General features: G+C 32.7%; 3 protein-coding genes across 5 annotated transcripts; 2 read left to right on the top strand and 1 right to left on the bottom strand.

Annotated features, from left to right (window-relative positions):
* Nucleotides 1–1,600: 1,600 nt before the first annotated feature.
* Nucleotides 1,601–5,235, bottom strand: LOC100814016 (uncharacterized). The gene is given in 7 exon segments (NM_001255728.2): nt 1,601–1,976; nt 2,462–2,505; nt 3,293–3,353; nt 3,499–3,564; nt 4,042–4,098; nt 4,677–4,784; nt 4,893–5,235. Coding segments are annotated over 7 exon segments (684 nt in total). The 5' UTR covers nt 5,202–5,235; the 3' UTR covers nt 1,601–1,937.
* Nucleotides 5,236–12,191: 6,956 nt separating this feature from the next.
* Nucleotides 12,192–15,088, top strand: LOC100527401 (putative succinate dehydrogenase subunit). Of its 3 annotated transcripts, NR_155865.1 has the most exons (5): nt 12,197–12,372; nt 12,462–12,530; nt 13,033–13,135; nt 13,953–14,175; nt 14,685–15,088. NR_155865.1 is itself a non-coding variant. In XM_041015979.1 (4 exons), the coding sequence occupies exons 1-4, from the start codon at nt 12,316–12,318 to the stop codon at nt 13,997–13,999; spliced, it is 276 nt and encodes a 91-aa protein (XP_040871913.1). In that variant the 5' UTR covers nt 12,192–12,315; the 3' UTR covers nt 14,000–14,729. The 3 variants fall into 3 exon arrangements, 2 of the variants coding, with proteins under 2 accessions (XP_040871913.1, NP_001349538.1); XM_041015979.1 differs by having other exon boundaries at nt 12,192–12,372; nt 13,953–14,729; NM_001362609.1 differs by lacking the exon at nt 13,953–14,175.
* A 2,957-nt stretch (nt 15,089–18,045) lies between these two features.
* Nucleotides 18,046–21,595, top strand: LOC100500501 (LIM domain-containing protein). Its single transcript, NM_001248342.2, has 5 exons — nt 18,046–18,362; nt 19,643–19,739; nt 19,818–19,858; nt 19,998–20,087; nt 21,087–21,595. The coding sequence occupies exons 1-5, from the start codon at nt 18,222–18,224 to the stop codon at nt 21,294–21,296; spliced, it is 579 nt and encodes a 192-aa protein (NP_001235271.2). The 5' UTR covers nt 18,046–18,221; the 3' UTR covers nt 21,297–21,595.
* The last annotated feature ends 467 nt before the right edge of the window (nt 21,596–22,062 follow it).

Here is a 22,062-nt window from a genome sequence, read left to right as displayed (position 1 = left end):
AAATATATAAGCAGTGAACAAATGTATTTTCTTCTTGTATTATTTGAAATAAAAATCAATTTTAATTTTACGTGTAAAATTAATAAATAATTTTATAAAAAAATATTATTTATTAAATATTTAATTTTTAACAAATAGATATTTAAATAATTAAATAAAAAAAATAAAAAATGTATAAGAAAGAGGTAGTAATGTTTTCCTGTGCATATCTATAATGTGTTTCTCTAAAAACAACCGGAATTTATGCACCGTTGCATTTATAAAGTTTTGAATTCACTAACTAACGACATTTTTCATTACTGTAGTGTGCCTGTGCAAATTGATGGTTCCAAACAGAGGCAGAGGAACTTGTCGCCATTGCTGACCACGTTTGCTTATATGTTAAGTTTCTTCTTTGTTGTGTGGTGTGTTCTAATCTTCATGTTTTTTTTACTATAATCTTTCCGTAGTGTAGATGATAGGAAATGTCAGCGGCAAGGGGACCATGAATGCTTGACCTTTCAATGCTGCAGTATGAATGAACATAACTGATCCAAATTGTTTGTTCTTCAAAGTCACTTTAGTTTGATAACGATCACGAGTACACATTATTTCCTTTGTCACAGTTGCAGTCTTATCCGAGTGTTACATTTCTGTCCAACCTCAACGATTTTTGCAGCTAAGCAATTCAATAGTCTAAAAGTGATATATCTTTGTTGATTCATATAGAATATGACAAGTTCAAAGAGATAAATTTGGTGACTAGTTCAGTTTCCCGTGAAAAAAGAGAGAGAATGATTTAGAGAGCTTACTAATTTTTTCACACCAAGTCAAGATTGTAAAATAGTTTAGTTCATATATCATATTTGAAGTAAAAAATAATCAATCAACCGAGTGAATCCGAACCAATTTAATTGTTCTAGTTTGATTTGGATTGTCGGGATTATCGGGTCAATCCAATTCAATGAAATGAATTCCTATAGTTGGTATCTATTGAAGGCCTTGGAAAGTCTATGGCCACTCATTACAGTTTGGCCAATGGTTTCATTCATACTTTAATCTGCTTTCCTGTACCAACCAACCTCAGGTGACACATCTCATGGAGCCAACTTCTGGAAAGAAGTAAGCGAAAAAATACTTAACATCGCTACAGACTTCACTACATGTATCATTTGGAGGCATGGGAATTAACACAGTTAAACAAACCAGAGGAATTGAGGGGTAAGGGGAGGGGTTGTGAAGGAGTCTAGAAGGGTTACAAAGTGAACCAGGTGATGAGGTTTTGGTGGTGAGTTGGTGCTAACTAAGAGATTATGGATGGAGGAAAAACTGAAGAGATCTAGAGGAATGCCTCTAAGTGGAGTGAAAGTACTGCAAGAGCTGGCTAGTCTAGGTGGGAAGTTCAAAGAAATATCAGCTGAGTTTATTAAGATTTTGATGACGGGTATAGGTAAATAACTAAATATAATTGATTCAACCAGCAGAGGTAAGGGAATTTCCAACATTACAACAGTACCTGCCACCCTCATTAGGTAAATGAATGCACAAAATATGAATCTGTATGTTTAAATATATGTATTTGTAAAATAAGCTTCTTAATATGTCCCTGCCATCTCAGTTGTGATAAGTACCAAAGCATAAATGCTGGTAATTCAGCAGATGCTGGTGTCATGTAACTTGTACAATCTTGAAGGGTCAGCTAAGACTTCATGGAGACTACAGGGTTAAATACAAATATATTTTATTTACACACATTTTTATGCCAGATGCATTGCAGCAAAATTGGAAAACGGTAATCAAATGCATATGCTATTACGGACAAAGACGTAAAATGTGACACTAATCTATGTTGGATTCTTTTTGTAAATGAGACCATAAAAGACCTGCTTCAAAGGATGGGGATCAAATATGGAAACAAATCTCATAACGAGCCTTTTGGAGTCAGATATTAAGGAAATTTACATCTTGCAAGCATTGCTGTCTTTGCATACTTCACCCTACAAAGACAGAAAACAAAATATCAGATAAACACTAAGCATTACAAACTGATATTATCAAGCATATTAAAGTTATACTATTGGACAGAAAAGCCACGGGGCCAGAACAAATACGTAAAAGTCAAACAAACTATTGAAGAACTCTCTAACATTCTGATCAATGTATACCATATTTTAGCATTTTGTTTTGTTGGTATGAAGCATCATATATACTTCTCCTCAACTAAGTTATGCATTAAGTGCTATTTTGTTCATTATAAATAGCACAGGCAAAATTATGTGTCTTTAATTTTTGCAACATAAGTTCAGGTATACCTAAAATAAAAGGGATACAGACTACAAACCAAGACAATGGATCATAATTTAATCTCAATTGTTCAAATTTTCATGATGATGAGGAATTCCATTGTTTCAAAATTCAGACTATTCTGCAGACACATTCTTGCTGAATTTAACATGACACTTTATGTGTTGAGTATGTCTACCTTCTTCTTTCGAGTTTCCAATATTTCTTCTATAGGAGGCCGTCCTGGAACCAAAAATGGACAATTAACATATAAGTTGACAGAATCTTAGCATAACGATACTGGTTAGCTTATAGAGGTACGTCTTGCTATCAGGCGGTGGAAATTTTTACCATACCACATAAATAGTTAGAGATGAAAAATGCAACTAAAAGTGATAGTCTTGCTCATTGATGGATTGCTTTTGTCATCAAGAGTGATTAGAGGATGTCCTATCACAATAATTCTAAGCTTCTCAGGCTTATAACCTGACTACATTATTCCAACTAAATAAATATTAGACAAGTGCATCAGCCCAGCTAAAGGAAAAATCTATATATGGTATTACATGTAGCCATAGAACAATCTGATGGACCAAAAGTCCAGAATGAGGAAGTTGGACTTGAAAACCTAGAAGAAAGCCCAACCCTGACATATGCTAATTAAGATGTGGTTTCTAATTCTAAATTGCTACATAGGATGGAGGAGGGAAGGTTATATATACTTATATTGTAAGAGACTGCATGGGGATCATGAAGGGCAACATCGAGTTTGTTGAGAAAATTGTAACTGAGAGGTGTAGCTCTTAGTGTGAGGGAGTGAGGTTCTGTGCGTTTCTATCGTGGTTCAGGTTGTATTTTTCCCTTTTGAGTAAAATCCTGTTTTAGGGGTTTGGCAGAATCGAGTTCTATGAATAATAATACGACAGTTTTTTTCCTTTCATTTGTGTGTCTGATTCTTGAGTCTATCACAATGACTATATAGCTACAAGGAAATTTTTGGTGCAATTTTTTTAATGTGCATTGCTTTTACCTGTAATTTGAAGACGGTATTTAGCCCAAACACCATATATGGAATCAGCAATTTTTGCAATCTGCAAATATTTTTTTCTCTCCGTTAATGTAATATATAAAGAGATAAATAATCTTTCTCTTCAGTGAGCAATAAAGAAAGGATTTCTGCATGTTGGATGAACAACAACTTAACAAGTCCTTCTAAAGTATGATAGGAAGACTTACTGGTTCATATTTTGTAATGGCATAAACCCAACCAAGACCAACATGTTCGTATAATCTCCTAAATGCCTGCAGAATGCACCACCACCGTTAAACACATACATATATAAATATATAAAACTTTATTGCAAAGAAAAGTAAAAATAGATTTTCATAATGAAATGTGGAACAAGTAACAAATTTCACTCAGCAAAAATAGATTTATATTTCACTACCATATATCCCCTAATAGTCCTCTGCATTTTGGGACATCTTTTTCTTATTGAATGAAGGTAATCAATCATTGGTGGTACACAAATTTCATAATTCAGCAGCAGGATATATTATTTATGTTGAAACTGCATATTGATATTTAAGTCTTACAAGGAGTACACTATAATGCATATAGAGAATGAACTGTGAGAGCAACAATAACTGTTAGTAATGTTCTAATTTCTGAACTTAAAATTCATTTGAGTATTCAGAAGCATTATTATTGAACCAGGATGCAGAGAAGTGGCAAGAATTCTCCTAGGTTAGAAATGAAGATCAGAAAAGAAGCCATACTTCAACATCTGTAACCACAGATCCATCTGAGAGAATAGCATGAATTCTTCCCATAACCTAAAAGCAGAAACAAACAGTCATTAACTCATTATATTATATCGCTTCACACCTGCAAGAGATGATTGAAACCTCACATATCTATGCACCATATAACATCTATCAATTAGCAAATAACCCGTGAGCCTTCATATAATAAGAATCTTCAAATAAAACAACCAATTTAGTACGAAGTTGTTAAAAAATTTAGTGAATGAAACAAAAGTCTAGTAATTGAACTGCAAAACCCAAAAATATATAAAATAAATATATATATATAAATATCGAGTTCAGCAAGGCTTGTCTTCACTCAATAAACCGTGAGAGTAGTTTACACTTCAGTCGCAAACCAGTTTTTTATTTATTCTTTGGGATTCAAAGACAAACACCTATTTTATAACAACTCACGCAACCAACTGAGCTAGACTCTTCGTAGTGACAAACTAGTTTGCGGATAACTAAATATAATTTATGTAAACTTTTACACTAATTGTTAAACTTGTTAACTAAAAACAATTTATGAATGATGCAACTTAATAAAAACATAAGAAAATTAAACATGAGAAGTGATAATTGGCATATATAGAGCGAAGACTAACAGTTTCGTAGTCAAGGCCTTGATTCTCCTCGGGAGAGTAATCATCAGAACCTATATCAACGAACTTGATTGTGCCGTAACTCTTATTCCTCTCTCTTAGCATATTCACCTGATTACAACAACAACATGCAAATTAAACACTCAATCAAAATTCAAAACTCAAAAGAGAAGAATTATGCGCAACAAACAACACATGTTATAAACTATAAAGGAGAACCTCGCGCATGCAGAGGGGGCAATCTCCGTCATAGAGCATTTTAATCTTCCAATCTTTAGGTGACTCGTTTTGTTCTTTCTTAGAAATTTCAGGTTCCACAGTTGCGTCACTTATGGCTCGAATGTAGCAGCGTTGAGACCGTGAGGGAAGTGGCAGAAGAACGTTGTTGCGTGGATTATGAGAAGGTTGGTTATGGAATTTGAGAGTGTTGGGGTGTGGAAGTGAAAGGAATGGTGGGTTATGGGGTTTTGATATGCGTGAGACAGAAGCAGAAGCAGAAGCTGCAGCTGCTGCAAATCTCAGAATCATTGTTCTTTGTTTTTGGTTGATGGGGTCTGTGTGTGTGTGATGGGTTCTGTTGAAATTGAAAGAAAGCAGAGGCAGATTCGATACTCTCGTACGTTGTTAACCGCACACGCTTGGAGTACGTGGCAACTTCGGGGTCACCCATGTTAATGACGTACACCAGTTTTTGAGGTTTATGTTTAGCTTCAACCTTTTCTTCAATTTTTTATTTTTGCTTCAACCTGAAGCTATTTGGAGCTCTTTTTTCACAAGGGAAAACTGGATTGTTTTTTTTTTTTTTTTTTTTCAGATCAAAGAGTTACTTCATTTGCATATTTGACATGTATCTTGTGTAATTTAGGACCGATTGAATGACTTTATTTTATATATACACACACGGATACAATAATACTTCTTTCTTCGCAAAATAAATAAAGAATTAGGTTAGTCAAATTCATAAAAAGACAATTAAGAAAGTCAAGTAAATTAATCCAATCTAACCAATCTTACACATTTTTCAATTAATTCATGTGAATATTCCGGTCATGAAATTAAGAATTAGTTCCAATAAAATCAAGCATTATTTAATATTTTTTTAGACTAATCCTCTGTTTGATCGTGAGAAATGAAAAATAAATGAGACAGAATAGAAAAAAAGTAAAAAATAAAATTGTTTGATTGAAATTAAAGAGAATAAAAAAGAAATAAAATATTCATTAACCAAATTAATCTGTTAACAATAGGGTTAATTTGTAAAAAGGAAATATAAAACTAAAGCAATCAACCATTTTGATTGGTTTAACTTTTTTCTCTCTCACTATATTAAATGAATCAATTCAAGTTCAGTTCATCGCATACGGATCCTCTCCCATTCTTGACGGGAACCGGATGTGTAGTTGAAACATTTTCATGCGTAGGATCATATAAACGGCTCCAATCATGCCATGTGTTGTATCTTAATTTTTTTTCAGAGTCAAACAAAAAAATAACACTCTTCACTCTTCTCTCTTTCTCTGCAGTGTAGGTCCCGAGAATGACAACATATCACCAGACAATGTTGAAAATCTCATCCTCCGCCACCACCAGACATATGTTGACAATGTTACGACAAAATTCAATGGAGGCATTAATTGTCATACCTCAGACATACATTAAATTCCATTCAAGAGGGGGACACTAAGCAGACAACATTCATGGAGGAATTATTCCGCAATCCTCACCTGATCAATCCCAATAATGCCTCTCAATTAGTGCAATCAACGAATTCAATGGAATTTGATCACAATGATTCCAACCACGTAATAGTAATAATGAGATCATCATTACTGAAAAAAAAAAAAAGACGTTTGACAGGAGAAGAAGAACCCCACGTAGCAGCCTCCTCACCAGACCAACCTTAATCAACCATGCAAGTCCAACACAAAAAACTCTTGTTCCTAATTTGTATCAGAATTTTTTATTGGCAGGCCTTGGCAACCAGCCCGCCAAGGATAATGACTCTCCTCAGCTAGAACTGTCGAAGTCTGGGCAACCTGAGCGCAGTTCCATCACTCTGTGTTCTAGTCCGATCGTATCACGTTGATGTTTTATTTCTTTGTGAAACTTTGGTTAGCGATTCTGGTGTTGAAGACATTATTAGAGTACAACTTGGTCTTGATTTCTGTTTTGTTGTAAACTCCATCGGTCGTAGTGGAGGTCTGGCCCCCCTTTTCTAGAGAAACCCATTCACTTGCCATCTTATCAATTATTCTCAAAATTTCATTAATGTCCAAGTTCAACAACCCAAACAACAAATTTGGAGATTAACTGGATTTTATGGTTTTCCAGAATGGGACAAACAAAAAGACTCTTGGAACCTGATTCGTAATCTAGCTGCAAACTCATCTCTCCTGTGGTTGATATTTGGTGACTTTAATGACCTTCTTTCTAATAATGAGAAGATTGGTTTGGTCAACCACCCCTCTTGGCTTTTTAGAGGTTTTTGTGAAACCCTTATAGAATGCAATCTTCATGACCTCCCCATGAAAGGTTTCCATTTTTTAAAATGCTTGGCTTCATGATCCAGATTTAAATGAAATGGTGGAAAGAGATTGGTTTTCTTCTCCAAATGACAATTTTCTTGATAAAATATCTTCTTGTTCAAAGGAGATGAATGATTGGGGAAGGTCCATTAGAAGAGATTTTCATGATAAAATTGAAGCTTGCAGAAAAGATTTAGAGGCCTCATGTCTATCCAATGATGCTCAAATGCTGGTATTTTCTTGGAACTGAAATCCAAATTGGCCACCCTCATCTCCCAAGAAGAATCTTAATGGTGTCAAAGATAAAAAAATTTATGGTTGAAGGATGGTGATGTGAACTCTAAATATTTGCATTCTTCGGCCTCCTCAATAAGAAAGATGAATCTCCTCCCTGGCTCGTGAAGATGGCTCTATTGTTCACGATCATAATGGTAAAAGTGATGTAGCAATTTCTTACTTTAAAAATCTGTTTTTGGGGGATACATTATGTAATGATTTTATGCTAGTTATCAAAAAATCCCTTTGTGTGTTTCTGCCTATGACAATGAGTCACTTCTAACCCTTTTCTCTATTGAAGAATTTAAATTTGCTCTCTTTGACATGAAATCTAACAAGTTCTCAAGACTTGATGACCTTAACCCAACTTTTTTCAAGAGATTCTGGGACTTATGTGGTCCTGAAATTTTTCATGCAACTACTATTTGGCTAAGACTTTGGCACACTTCCACCTCAAGTTAACACCACCACCATTGTCCTTATCCCAAAACAACCTAATCCTCAAACTATGAGTGATTTTTGGCCTATATCTTTATGCAATGTCCTTTATAAGATCATTTCCAAAGTCCTTGCAAATCGTTTGAAAACTCTTTTCCCTAAATGCATCTCTTTTGAACGATAAGCTTTTGTTGAAGATCGTTCCATCCTTGATAATGTTATGTTGGCATTAGAAGCGATTCACCACATGAAATGTAAGAAAAAAAGGCAACATTGGAGAGATGGCTCTAAAAGTGGACATCAGTAGAGCTTTTGACATAGTTGATTGGAGTTATCTTTTGCGTCTTATGGAAAAAATGGGCTTCCATAAAAAATGGATTGGGTGGATGATACTCTGTCTAAAAACTGTTTAATATTCTATTATGATCAATGGTGAGTTAATGAAACATTATTTCAGGAAAAAGTCTTGGACAGGATAACCCACTGTGACCTTACCTTTTTTTTTGGGGAAAAATGTAAATTATATTAAACCCAAAATGATATAACAATAAACGGAGCATACCCCGCTTAAAAGTCTCTCTAATACAAGAAGATCTATATCAAGATGTTAAAACAAATGTAACAGGTGCGCTTGTCTATACATAAGAAACTTAATCTTGCTAATAACCTCTATTACAGAAAATTGATAATCTTAAAAAATAAGCTTGTTCCTAGACAGCCAGATGCAGTAGACTCTAATTGCTATAGGCACACAACGTAATTTTCCTTGAACACCTGATGTGGATCTGCCCCTAATTAAAGAATCAGTAATGCGCTGTAAAGAAGTGAAACGCCTGCAGAAAGGAGCCAAATCACGAATGTAAGCCCAAACTTGGAGAGATTTCCTGCAAGAAAAGAACAAATGAGCATTTGACTCAGCCTCATTTGAACATAAAGGGCAAATGGAACTCTTGTTCAAAAAAACAACTTTATCAAGAGTAAGCAGCCGGCTCCTTTTAGCAAGTCACAGAATGAAAGACATCTTAGGGAGGATTGCTGGGTTTCATATAACAGAACACCAACTAACAGTAGGCTTGACACCTTTAATATATTCATAGACTTTGTCAACAAGTAATTGTTCATTGGTGCTCCAAGATTGAATCCTCTTTTAAGCCTCTTCCGTACTTAACTCTTTGGAGATAATAAAGTCCCTTATTTGAATGATTTTCTTTATCAAAACTGAATCTGATGAAGAAGTATTGTAATTTCACACATCGCTCCCTCTGAAATAGTAATGGTGAACCCACTGAACCTATAGAGAATCTTTCTTACAATAAAAGTCTCACAGGATACGGAAAAGAAGTGCAAAGTTCCAGTCCTTGAGATTAAAAAGTCACCTTACCTTTTTATCTTATGTATTGAGGGACTCTCTTCACTTGTAAGAAATCATGAGAGAAAAGGTGAAATCTATGGAGTGAAAATGTGTAGAGGATCCCTTATCCTCACACTTTTTATTTGTTGATGATTATTTTTTATTTTGCAAGACTAATATTAATGAGTCACAATGTTTAAAAGATATTCTGGATACTTATGGTAGAGCATCTGGTCAACTCATAAACTACCAAAAATCAAAAAAAAATTTCCTGTTCCAACACTACAACAACCACCAAGACCAATATCTCAAGCTTACTTGGAGTGATTGAAACAATTGGTAGAGGCAAATACCTTGGCCTCCCTTTCATGGTTGGCAAAAGAAAAAAAATGAAGTGTTTGCTTTTATGAGGGAAAGACTGAACGAGAATAAATAATTGGTCCTTTTAGAACTTATCAAGAGCTAGTAAGGAGGCTTTAAATGAGTGTTTTCCTGCTACCATCCACTCTTAAAGATAAGCTTCAGAAAATGATGAACTCCTTTATTGGGGTTCCAACTCAAATTCTAGCAAAGGAATTAGTTGGCTACAATGGGACAAACTTGCTATGAATAAGGAATTGGGAGATATGGGCTTTCGACAACTCCATGCTTTTAATCTTGCTATGCTAGGGAAGCAAGGTTGAAGACTTATGACCAACCAAGATACTGCAGTTTTGAAAGTATTCAAATCAAAATATCATCCATGAGGGAATTTTCTAGGGTCCAACGTAGGTCATAACCCTAGTTTTATATGACATAGTATCCATGCTTCACGGGTAATAGTAAGTGAAGGGATGAGTTGGAAAATTAGCAATGAAAAATCTATCAATGTTTGGTCTCTAACCATGGCTCAAGGCAAAGGAAAATCCTTTTGTTACCTCTCCCATATTGCACAATTTCGGAATTTATTGGTGGGTGATCTCATAGACCAACAATATCACAAACGGAAGGTACACCAAATTTCCTTTTTTTAACATTGATGATGCTATGAAATGCTGTCAATCCCAATTCTTAATCCTAATGATGAAGACAAAATGGTATGGAAGTTTACAAGTACTGGATCCCATTCTGTTAGTACAGCATACCACCATCTAATGGAGAACATTTTGTCAAATGAACATATCAAAATGCAGGCAGATTGGAGGCTGGTTTGGTCTCAAAGTATCCCTCCCAAAATAAAAAATTTCTTGTGGAGATCCCTTAGAAGATGCTTGCCAACTCGGTAAAGATTGATCTCGAAGGGTGTTCAATGTCCCATGCACTGTTGTTTCTGTCCACAATCCTTAGAAAACGAGTGGCATGTTTTTATAGATTGTGATAAGGCAAAGGAAATATGGAAGGCAACAAACTTTTGGCATCATATTCAGCCGAGACTCGACACAACAGAAGGCTTTAATCAGCTGCAATCTCACGAACAACATCAACTTGCAGTCATCCTTTGGATTATTTGGAGAAATAGAAACAACAAGATCTGGAACAATGCAGAACCCAATGCCAACATATCTGTCTCGCAGGGACTTCAATTCTCCGTCGAATGGCTCTCGGTTCGTGCTAACCAACATCAACAAATTCATCATTCTTCTCATCAAATCACCTCTTGGATTCCCCCTGCAGCTGGTTTCTTTAAATGCAATTTTGACGTTGCCATATTCAAGGAGGAAAACACTTTTGGTATTGGCTTATGCCTTCGGGGTGCTGACGGAACCTTCGTCAAAGCTTACTCAGAATTTCACCAAGGAATTCCAAGACCCGAGGAAGCAGAAGCCTTCGCTCTGCACAAAGCTCTCCAGTGGGCTGCTCACCAATATCAATGGTAGAATATAATTTTTGAAACGGATTGCAAAATGGTCAATGATAACATCAACTCGAGTTCCAAAGGTTCAAGTGATTTCCACCTTTTACTTTGCTAGATGTACAGCATCTATTCCTTTATTTTCAAACTCGAATGTGAGTTTATTCAGAGAGACAAGACAATGTTGTTGCTTACAAGTTAGCAAGAGCATCAACAATCTTTGTTAGTTCTCATGAATTCAGTTGTAACATTTGTATTACAACTTATCCTTAATGAAATGAGATGCGTTTGTTTCCTTAAAAAAAATTATATTAAAAATGATATTAATACTGGCTTATAATTAAATATTATGCAAAATTGCTTTTCATATATATATATATATATATATATATATATATATATATATATATATATATATAATTATTTTTTTGGTTCCATTATAATAGTAAAAAAAAATTTGTCTGAATATAATTATCATTTTAATTTTTTATTATAATATTAATTACTTTTTTCAACTTATGTCCTTTATATATTAATGATTAATTATAAAAATTAGAAATAAATTAATAATAATATAAGATTAATTTTATAAAATTATTATTCTGTTTTATTTATTTATTATTTTTTATATGTGTAAAATAATTTATGATAATAATTATTTTGGAACAAAGGAAATAATATCTTTCTTTTTATACATTCTTTATTAACACTTAAAATTTATTTAAATTACGTATTCAAAGTTTATTAAATATAAAGTGTTACAAATTTTTATAATAAATTTTAATCAAATGTATTAACAAATATATAGGGTTAATCAAGGTTCCACTTCCTTAACTTTTTCATATTCTAATTTTTAGTATGTGAATTCTTTTTTTAGTTTTAATTCTTTATTTACTTTTATGGCTTAAAATTAGTTTAAAATATATAAAAATGAGAAATTAAAAATGAATAAAATAAAAATTAATCTTAAATAATAAAAATAATTACGGGTTAAAATTCGTTAAAAAAACCTTTAAATAATTAAAAATTGAGATTAAAAAAAATTGAGAGAATAAAAATTTAATTAATCCAAATATATATTATTGTAAACCAAACTTTCCATAGGGTGGTTTTTATTCATTTCCGGAACTCTCCTTTCACCTAGCTCGAGTCTTTTCTTGCTTCCCGGAGCTCTGAACTTGACCGACGCCATTTTCACATCAAAACGCTTCAACTAAAAAAATGGCGTTCTTGTGGAACAAAACTAGTATCGCTTCCCATTTTCGATCTCACTCTCAGGTATTCCTAATTTTTTTTAACAGCGAATAATAATCATTTTAGTTGTGATTTCTGTTTTCTTATACCGAAAATCCCTTTTGAGTAAACAGAAGACTGAGGGTTTGGCTTCTTTTCCGCGCCGTCGATTCCACGTCGAACCCGGGGCTCGTGAAAAAGCTGTAAGACTTAACTTTTTTTGTTTTTTAGATTTGTTATGTTTTTTTTTCACGATTTAAGTAATTTGGTGCATCTAGATCACTTATTTCGACTTGTAATTACTTTGATTTTTAAATTGGCCAGGGGAAATTTAGGGATTAAGAAAACCTCATCCGCGAAGTTAGTCATTAAATATTGAAGGGTTTTCTTTTGATTGATTCATTTTGTAAACAAATATTGGGATTCAGGATTAATTCTGATCCAGTCTCCGCGAATTTTTCATTTGGCTTCAGTATTGCAATGAATAGGTAGACAATTTATTATTCAATGAATCGTTGAAAGAAATACTTTTCTTTTGAAATATTTGTATTTTTTATATTTTTTTTATACTTTTTTCGAATTCGTTGCAGTACTTCACTTAGCATGCGCAATCAGTCTTGGCACATTTGTGGTTCTTAGCAAGCATAAGTTTCGTGATTTCTTTTGTTTGCCCGTGCATAATTTAATGCCTGGATTTTGTGGCAGCTCTTGGCAGAAGATGCAACGCTGAAACCGTTCAAATCATATAAGAAGAGTGTCAAACAGCTCAGAAAAATTGGGAATGCTCTGACAGTTGTTGTTGTTGCAGGTAGCAGTCTTTTAACTCTGATTTTGATGAAATGAGTGAGGGTTTGTTTGGGGTTTGTGATTTGTGAATGGAAGTTGAAAGACTTTTGATGTGAAAAAATGGAATTGTGAGGGGTGCTTTATTCTATCAAGGATTGAAATTGCTTGTTAATGAGCTGAAAGGTTTATGTTTGTTTGAGCGGACTTTGTTCTTACAGTTTATGTTTGTTGTTAACAAGCTGAAAGATTTCAGACTGCTGATGAAGCAGTCTAAAGTTTGTAGTCTGGTAGTTGCCAGAACATTAGTGAGCATCATGATTTTTTCTGTGAATGTTGTTTTGTTTCATTTCAAATTTGTTGGCCTTACTCTCATTCTCATATCATTGTAGTCTTAATAAACTACAATAACCATAATAGTTTTGAACAAAACTTAGATCAATGTTTTTATATTCTTGCCATCAAGTTCTCAAAGCAGGTAATGACATTGTGGATGTTTTTGTTTCCAACATCAATAGCTTCCAGCCTTCCATTGACACTAAGTTGCAGAATTTCAGAAAAAATCCATGTAATTGCTTAATTTAAGAATTTGATCTAAAGTTTTTTGAAAAAGTCTTTTATAATTTAATCTTACCTGGTTATTCGAGGAGGGCGGTGAGGGATGGGGTGGTGTTTGCCAAACTAAACAAACCAGTTAAATGCACGTAAGGGATTCTGGTGTTGGTAAGCTTCAAAGGAAAAATAAATTGTTCTAATCTGTGTTTGAAATTGGTTTCTCCGTGGTCAAACTTATGAACAGCTTAATTGGAAATGGTCTGAGCCAGATTTGATGTTTGACTTAGGTAAAGCCCTTGGTGATTTGGAAATCCAGTATGCCTCTGCAGTTTGATTACTGAAACATATTCACAAATAAATTTTGGTTGCTGAGTATGATAGATTATGAAATGTACGTCATGAAATAACAACATTGAAAAGAGGACGTGGTCCTTTAATCCTTTGGCAGTGGAGCATTTTGGTTTTTGGATATTGCTTTGTTACAGGGCCTGTTTGTGATAGAGTCAATAGGTAATTTTTCTTGCTGAGTATATTATGTGTATAAAATATGTTTCCTTCTACACTTTTCATTTCCTCAAGTATTAGCAAATAGCAACTCTGAGCAATATGTTACTTGCATTATTGTTTGATTTTTAGTGTCTGCTTGGCTTTGAAGGTCTATTTATATAATCACTTTCAGCAGTGAAAAAAATATTCTAGCATTTGCTAGATGTTAAGAAGTTTCAAATTTTTGTTTAATTTTTTTAGCTTGTTGAAATCTTGATTTCTCAGTTCTTTCTTTCCATGGACCCCTTTGGCTGTGTTTGGCATAGTCCACAACCAGAAACAGATGTGAATAATATCAAGACAACCCTCATTAATTGACAATTTTGCACACACTGAAAATTTTGTGATACCTATTTATGTATATTTGAATATACACTAGTTTGTAATGTCACTTCTCTTGAAACAATCATACTAGTTTCTCTTCCTGTTCCATCTTTTTCAATGTTCTTGTTTGCTATTTTATTATGTTTCAGGATGCTGTTACGAAGTATATGTCAGAGCTTTTACAAGAGAGGAAGCTCAGAAACTGTAATGTCCTGAAAGTTCTGGATGAAGCAAATATTGGGAGTTAGTTTTCTGTTTTGTTGTATTTTTGTGGCAACAATTTGGACGTTATGATTAGCCATGTCAGAATAAGCAGAAAAGCATTTGAACAAAAAATTGCTTGCTTGTGCATTAGTTTTTTCACCATTCCAAATGTATACTGTCTGATGATAATGCTGATTGGCTGATCACAAATCTGTGGCTTCAGGTGTGAGAAATAGATAGAATTCGTTCAACAAAGTTTGCGGGCTAGTTATTTGAGGGAGTGGTTGTGATGATCTGTGACATTTTTAATGCTTCCATAATCAAGCTTTGCCTGAAATGTTAATGAATCTGATAATCATATTAATGGGAATTGTAAACTGGTGCTGGCCAAGATATTTTGCTACTATCTTTAGCCCATCATTGCTGGGATGTTGGATTTCCGTGAGGCTGATTAGGCTTAGGGCTCTTCCAACAAAATTTTAGGTTTAAAGTAAATTTTGAGATGTCTTTCTAAAGTTAATAATATTTTATTTGAAATTAACGACTAATTAATTTTAAGTGAGAAAGAGTAATAGAAAAATTTGATGTTTTATAAAAAAAAAGTTTTTTTTTCTCTAGTAGGGAATTCTTTTCACACAGAAGCAATTAGTTAATAATAAAAGTTAGGCTTAATTGTTTTTTGCCTCATTATTTCATTCAATTTTGTTCCACTATTTTTAGAGTTCAATTAGGTGTCAGTTTTTAAAACTTAGTCCATATTAATCTTTTCATTCAATTAAAGTAACGAGGTTTTGAAAATTATGGGACTTAATTGAAGTAATAAAGGGAACTATTGACTCGGTTTTAAAAATTATGTAATTGAATTGAACTCTAAATTAATAGTGAGACAAAATTGAATTAAATAAATAGTGGGATAAAAAAAATAATATAGCCTAAAGTTATATAAATAAAACAATTAACATAGAACTACTCATTTTTTTCTGAGGGTCTAAAAATAAGGGTTTGGAGTTTGGACCGCTTGCTGGTGATTAGGTTGGCTTTCTTTCTTGAGACGTCGTTTAGGTCGCTACCTACATTTGGACCAAAAAATAAAAGCCGTTTACCTACATATATTGGTCTAATATTCTTTTCTTCGTGTTCGCTCTTTAATTTACGTTTTTTAATACATTAGTAGATGGGTAAAAAGTGCAATTAAACTTTTTTTAAGCCAAAATTTAATAGAGTCATTACTCAACCCATGTTAATAAAACAATTTATTTTTGAATTAAATGAATACAAATAAAGCTAATTAATGAACGCAATTGCTTACAACGAGTATCGTCTATCTTAGGTAATAGTAATCCGTTGCGGGTAGAGAAAACAGAGAAATTAAGGGGGTGTTTGATTTGCCTTTTTCATTTTTAATGAAAACAGAAAATGGTGATAAAAATGTATTTGATTGGATTTTTGAAAACATTTTCAGTGAAAATGAAAATAGAAAACAACCAGAAAATGAAAACAATAAAATTTTGTTTTAAGATGAAAACAAGAACCTCATTTTAGTTAAAATGAAAATGAGATGACAATGAAAATGAAAAAACAACCAAAAAATGAAAACAATAAAATTTTGTTTTCAAATCAAAACAAGGACCTCATTTTAGTTAAAATGAAGATGAGAGGAAAATGAATGTAATTTTAAGCAAATTTAAAAATACAAAAAAGAACATAAATCAATATATCATAAATTTTCAGTGTTTTTATTTTCTAAAAATAAGAAACAAGAAGTCAAACCAAACATATTTTCATAATTCTAATATTTTGAAAATGAAAACAGTTATCAGAAAATGAAAACAGGAAATAAAAATAGAAAATGAAAATAGAAACCAAACACACCCTAAATGTTTTGCGGGTTTCGAACTTATATACTTTTCCGTTGCATGCTTTTATAATTTGTTCTAACGGAACTACTTCATTGTTTTAATATTAATGATTGTTTGGTTTGCAAAATCGTTTTTCCTACTTATTTTTCTGTTTATATAAATTGTTAGAATTTTTTTTTATATAAATTGTTTCTTTGAAAAGAACTATATCTGAAATAATGAAAAAATATTTTCATTGCCTTTTCTATATACAAATTTGAAAGCAGAAAATATAATAAAAATATCGTAAATCATTTATAAAAAAGAATCTGAATTGTGTGTACACTATCTTAAGAGAGTTACGTAAGAGTGTGTGTCTACATATTAAATATTAAATTTTATTAATCCAAGTTGAATTAAAAGGTTTCATTGAGTAATTAAGTTTATAAAATTTAAAATTATTGAGAGAGTTATTGAAGTAAGCAACTTCACAAAGAGTTATTCTTGAAAGAACTCTCTTTACATTGTTGAGCTGGAGAGAAACATTATTGAAGTTAATATATATATATATATATATATATATATATATATATATACACGGCCAGACTCACTTAAGATGTGTGAAAAATTATTTACAGTTTACATTGCTTGAGCCTAAAGAGAATTTAGAATAATTAACTTAACAAAAAAATAATAATTAAGATAAGTCATTCGTAGAGTCTGATGATAACGAGTCTATTCTTGATTGAACTAAAATTAGTTTTCAATTGATTTAACTGAAAAAAGCAATGATTTAACGCTTAAATTCGGATAATTTGTTTAATAGTGGTTGGTCATTATTTTGAAAAGGGTTTGATACTTTGATCTAATATCTGCTTTCAGAGAAACATATACAACTGGAAATACCTGGTTAAATGCGAAAGAAAAAAACCAGTAATCATTTTTAAGGATACTTCCACAAATATAAAAAGAAAAAAACTAATTCTCTCCCTTTAAAACATTAATTAACATTATTTAATGTTAATTGTCTCAATAAAAATTAAATTATTTCCTAATATACCCTCTGTATTTAATTGCATAGGACAAAAAGAAAATGATTGTTGAAAATAAAGATGTGCTGCGACCTCTTAATTTTGAGAGAATGAAATAATAACGAATATGTGCTGCGAGACACCCACTCATGAAAAGTGAAAAGCCACTGAAAACACGACAACATTCGTGAACATCGCGATATGTTCGAATCTGTGTAGAAAAGAGAAAGTAATGTGTTACTATATGCCCACTGAATGTGAGATACCTGCGGTCAATGTCATCAATGGTACTATGGTCATTTACTAAGCCCAAAGCCTTCACCACCAAACTATAACTCACCAAAGTCATTATTATGATTATGATTCATTAGTACACCTTTTTAATTATTTTATATTATTTTTTGTCTATAGTAAGTTTGAAAATTAGGTACTACATCATATGCATGATCAGCATTTGTAACTGCTCCTCTGAATTTGTCTGAGTCTGAGCTGTTGATTCTCCCAACACAACTAAAAAAAAGAAGAAAAACTTAGAGTGGTAGTTGTAGGAAAGCAAGAACAGTGAAGTGTTCTCCTAATTCAGTGAGTGAGGTTCTGAATTCTTTAACTTGAGATGATGGCATCATTTGCAGGGACTACTCAGAAGTGCAAAGCATGTGAGAAGACTGTGTATTTGGTGGATCAGCTCACTGCTGACAACAAGATCTATCACAAATCATGTTTCAGATGCTACCACTGCAAGGGTACCCTTAAGGTTAGATCGCGCTTTTTTTTTTCGTCTTACTTCAGAATACACCAAGAGCAAACTCAAGTGCATGATCTGAACTTGAGTTTTCTATGTATATGTATGATTTTGCATTTGACTTTGATCACCATATGCTTTTATTTATAATTTATAAATAAAACCCACATTTTTGTTTGTTAGTTTAGGGTGTAGCTAGTTCGTCTGATTCATTTGGTTCTTTCTTGGATTAATTATGATTTGCATATATATGCTTGAGTGCATGGTGGGTGTTTCATAAGGAAACTTGATGTGGTTACCTAGTAGAAAATGTGTTCTGTTTCTAGCAATGATATAACAGTGTTTCGTGCTTAATTTGAAAAGAATTGTTAGAGAAAATGAGCAGTTTAGTCATAAAATTGAGGATGGGAGAGATGATATATTAGAGAGGAAGACCAAGATTGACATGGGTGAAGAAGTAAATACATGGTTTTGAAAAGCATTATAGAGAATATTGTGGCCCTGAGTAGTTAAAAGCTCGTGTGATTAATCTAAAGGAATAGATCAAGGCTTGATATTTTTATTAATTGAAGTTCAGGTTATAGCTGCTATTCACTCCTTTTCTTCTTTTCTTCAGACTTCAGACACTCACACACTTCTCCATATGTCATGTGATTCCAAAATTTTCTTTAGACCATAAAATTTCTTTTTCTTGTATGATCATGCATTTTTACTCCTTTTGGCATGATCCGACAAGCACACTTTGGTATTCTGCTGTCCTTTCTTCTGGTGGTAACCTAAAAGAAACTGCTCTCATATATTTCGAGTCTTTCAAAGCATACCATTAATCTGAATGCTGTCTTATTCAGTGATATTTGAAAATGGGATGCACATTAAACTATAGCCATTTATTTCCATGGTGTCCATTTGATTTGTTATTTATTTTATTTTTAAATTAGATACTTAGTCATATGAAATAGAAACCAATGTCTGTTTTGATGAAAGTTTGTTATTGTGTGTTAACCTTTTGGTTGAACCTGCAAAGCACAACATGCAATTAATCTAATTGTCTTGTCTTATTCAATATGATATTTGATCTTGGGACACATTAAATTGAAATTATTCATTCCCATAGTGTCCATTCGACTCAATAATTATAGATGTTCTAAAAATAGAATCTGTAACCCGGTCACATTAAATAGAACATAATGTCAGTTTGGATGGTTGTTTTCCTAGAAGCCTAAAGCTTAAAATGGTCAAAGATCAAGTGATAGATACATCTTTAATCCTCTTTTCCTCATGCATCCGTGCAGTTGAGTAACTATTGTTCCTTTGAGGGTGTGTTATACTGTAAGCCTCATTTTGATCAACTCTTTAAGAAGACTGGCAGCTTGGACAAAAGTTTTGAAGGTGAATTGCTGTTAATTAGTTGTGGCTGATTTTATTTCTTGTTGTTTTCTCTTTAACTTTTATATTTATTGCTTGTAGGTATTCCAAGAACTGCTAGACTTGAAAGATCTACTGATCAGGTTTTCCATATCTGATTAACTACAAAATATTTCTTCTCATCCTTAGAATTCTTATTTAGTGTTCTCAAATGGAGTTTTTTTTTTTTTTTATACCTTTCTGTTTAATTCTCATATGGTAAATTCTGTCTGGAATCTTCAGGTCCAAACCAATAGCAAGGTTTCAAATTTGTTTGCTGGAACTCAGGAAAAATGTGTTGCTTGCAAGAAAACAGTTTACCCAATTGAAAAGGTATATGACTATTTTATCAAAATTTTCTTCATATCAAGCCAAAGTGGTCGATATTTATCATCGAAGTCTTACTTCTAAATTATTATAGAGTAAACTAAGAAGTCTCATAATCTCTTAATTCAATTTCTCTGTATACTTTCATCAAATTTAGACCCTTATCCATGTGGAGACTGAAGACACAAGACACCTAATTTCTTTGCTCAACATTATTAATGTAAGAACTTACATAGACTTAAATTCGGTTCACGCAGAAATGAAATTAAAAGCTAAACCCTTATACTCAACATAGATAGTCCATCTAGCAAATGATAGCTTAAAACTATAGGAAATTTGAGCTAACGATGCTTCAGCTTTGCCATTGGCCACCTACTGTATTCAATGTTTTTCTGAAGTCAAATATTGAATTAGTACAAAAGAGTAGACATTAGCAAAGTGAAAGTGGTGAAAAAGTTCGTATCCTAGATGATTTCTGATTGTCTGATAGTGTAAAAAATTTTACACTAACAATGTATCAAAATTAAACTCTAACAAAATAGAATTAACCAAGCAAATAAAGATCTATGTTGGAGTAAACTACAGATGACTGGCTTAAGCAACCTCTTCCACTACAGCCCAGAAATTAGAAGACAAGATACTCATTTTAATGTTTTTTTTATCTGATCATTGAAGAACATATATGAATTGATAAACCACACTTGTTTCTCTATTCACCTTTTTTTAATTTGGGAAAAAAATCAGAAAAGAGTAAGTCCATTTAATTTCTGTATACTTACTGGCAAATGGCACTGCCAACACTTTCTTTTCCTGTTGGTGGAGAAGGAGGCACATTAACAACATAGTTTTATGTCTTTGTTATCATTATATGGGTGCATTGGTGCAACAAAAGGAAGAGGAAGATACAGAGAGTTCTTGTTAACTTTAGAAACAATTTTAGTGTTTTGCATCATATATATTATGTCTTATATTAATAATGGCACACTGTGCACTGTTCTTTTTCAGGTAGCTGTTGATGGAACATCTTACCATAAGGCTTGTTTCAGGTGCACTCATGGGGGGTGTGTAATTAGCCCCTCAAATTACGTTGCCCATGAACATCGTCTTTATTGTAGGCACCATCACACTCAGTTGTTCAAGCAGAAAGGTAACTTCAGCCAACTTGACAAGCAAGAAAATGATGAAGGGGTGACTGAGAACACAATAACTGAGTAATAGCATGCATGCAACTTTCAAGTTACTTTGGCAATACAAGTTCAGTTGGTGACTCATTTTAAGGCATCAAATGCCCTTGTCTCAATCCACATTAAATTCTGTTTACTGTGTATGTGAAAAGTTTTGTGAGACAAATTTTGGGGTTGATAATTGAGAATAATTAGTAGATAGTTTGGCTTAATTATACGGCTGACCAGTCTGCATTTTTCTTTGAAGCTTAATGAAGTTTGTATTTTTCATTATTGTGATAAAATCTGGTTTTCTCTGTGTATTTACTGTTGCTTTTGGTTATTCGCATCAAAAATATTTCAGACACTTTGTATCGGTACAATGAATTTCTTCATAAATTTTTTAGTTTAATTGACAACGAGGAAAAAATAAAGAACATCTCTGTTCTTGGAAATTACCAAGGAATAGTTGAAGTATTAACTAAGAGCATTCATGTACGGCTATTTAAATGAGTTATTTATCTTGATTTTATGAGTTTTATATTGTCACATAAATTTAAGCACTCTACACTAAATTAAAGTGAGTGAAAGTTAAATCAAAGGATTGATATAGTGATATAAGGTCTCACTGAATTCATAAAAATAATTTATTTAATGGGAGAAATGTGCAAAATTTCCGTTGGAGCCTTATATCCTGATATAAAGTAACAATGTATGATATTTCAAAAGCTTTTTATTTTTGGAAGTTTATAAGGTTTAGTGGTTAAGACTATTTTTTTAATCACTTTAGCAAGAGAAGTGTGCAAAATTTCCCTTGG

This window comes from Glycine max, chromosome 6 (assembly GCF_000004515.6).
Source record: "Glycine max cultivar Williams 82 chromosome 6, Glycine_max_v4.0, whole genome shotgun sequence".
Taxonomy (NCBI): Eukaryota; Viridiplantae; Streptophyta; class Magnoliopsida; order Fabales; family Fabaceae; genus Glycine; species Glycine max.
This window is presented reverse-complemented; position numbering and strand designations above follow the sequence as displayed.

Coding starts and splice junctions, on each gene's coding strand:
- LOC100527401 (NM_001362609.1), top strand. CDS start 12,316: ATGGCGTTCTTGTGGAACAAAACTAGTATCGCTTCCCATTTTCGATCT. Junction 12,373..12,461: donor ATTTTCGATCTCACTCTCAG/GTATTCCTAATT, acceptor TTGAGTAAACAG/AAGACTGAGGGTTTGGCTTC. Junction 13,136..14,684: donor GACAGTTGTTGTTGTTGCAG/GTAGCAGTCTTT, acceptor ATTATGTTTCAG/GATGCTGTTACGAAGTATAT.
- LOC100500501 (NM_001248342.2), top strand. CDS start 18,222: ATGATGGCATCATTTGCAGGGACTACTCAGAAGTGCAAAGCATGTGAG. Junction 18,363..19,642: donor ACTGCAAGGGTACCCTTAAG/GTTAGATCGCGC, acceptor GCATCCGTGCAG/TTGAGTAACTATTGTTCCTT. Junction 20,088..21,086: donor CAGTTTACCCAATTGAAAAG/GTATATGACTAT, acceptor GTTCTTTTTCAG/GTAGCTGTTGATGGAACATC.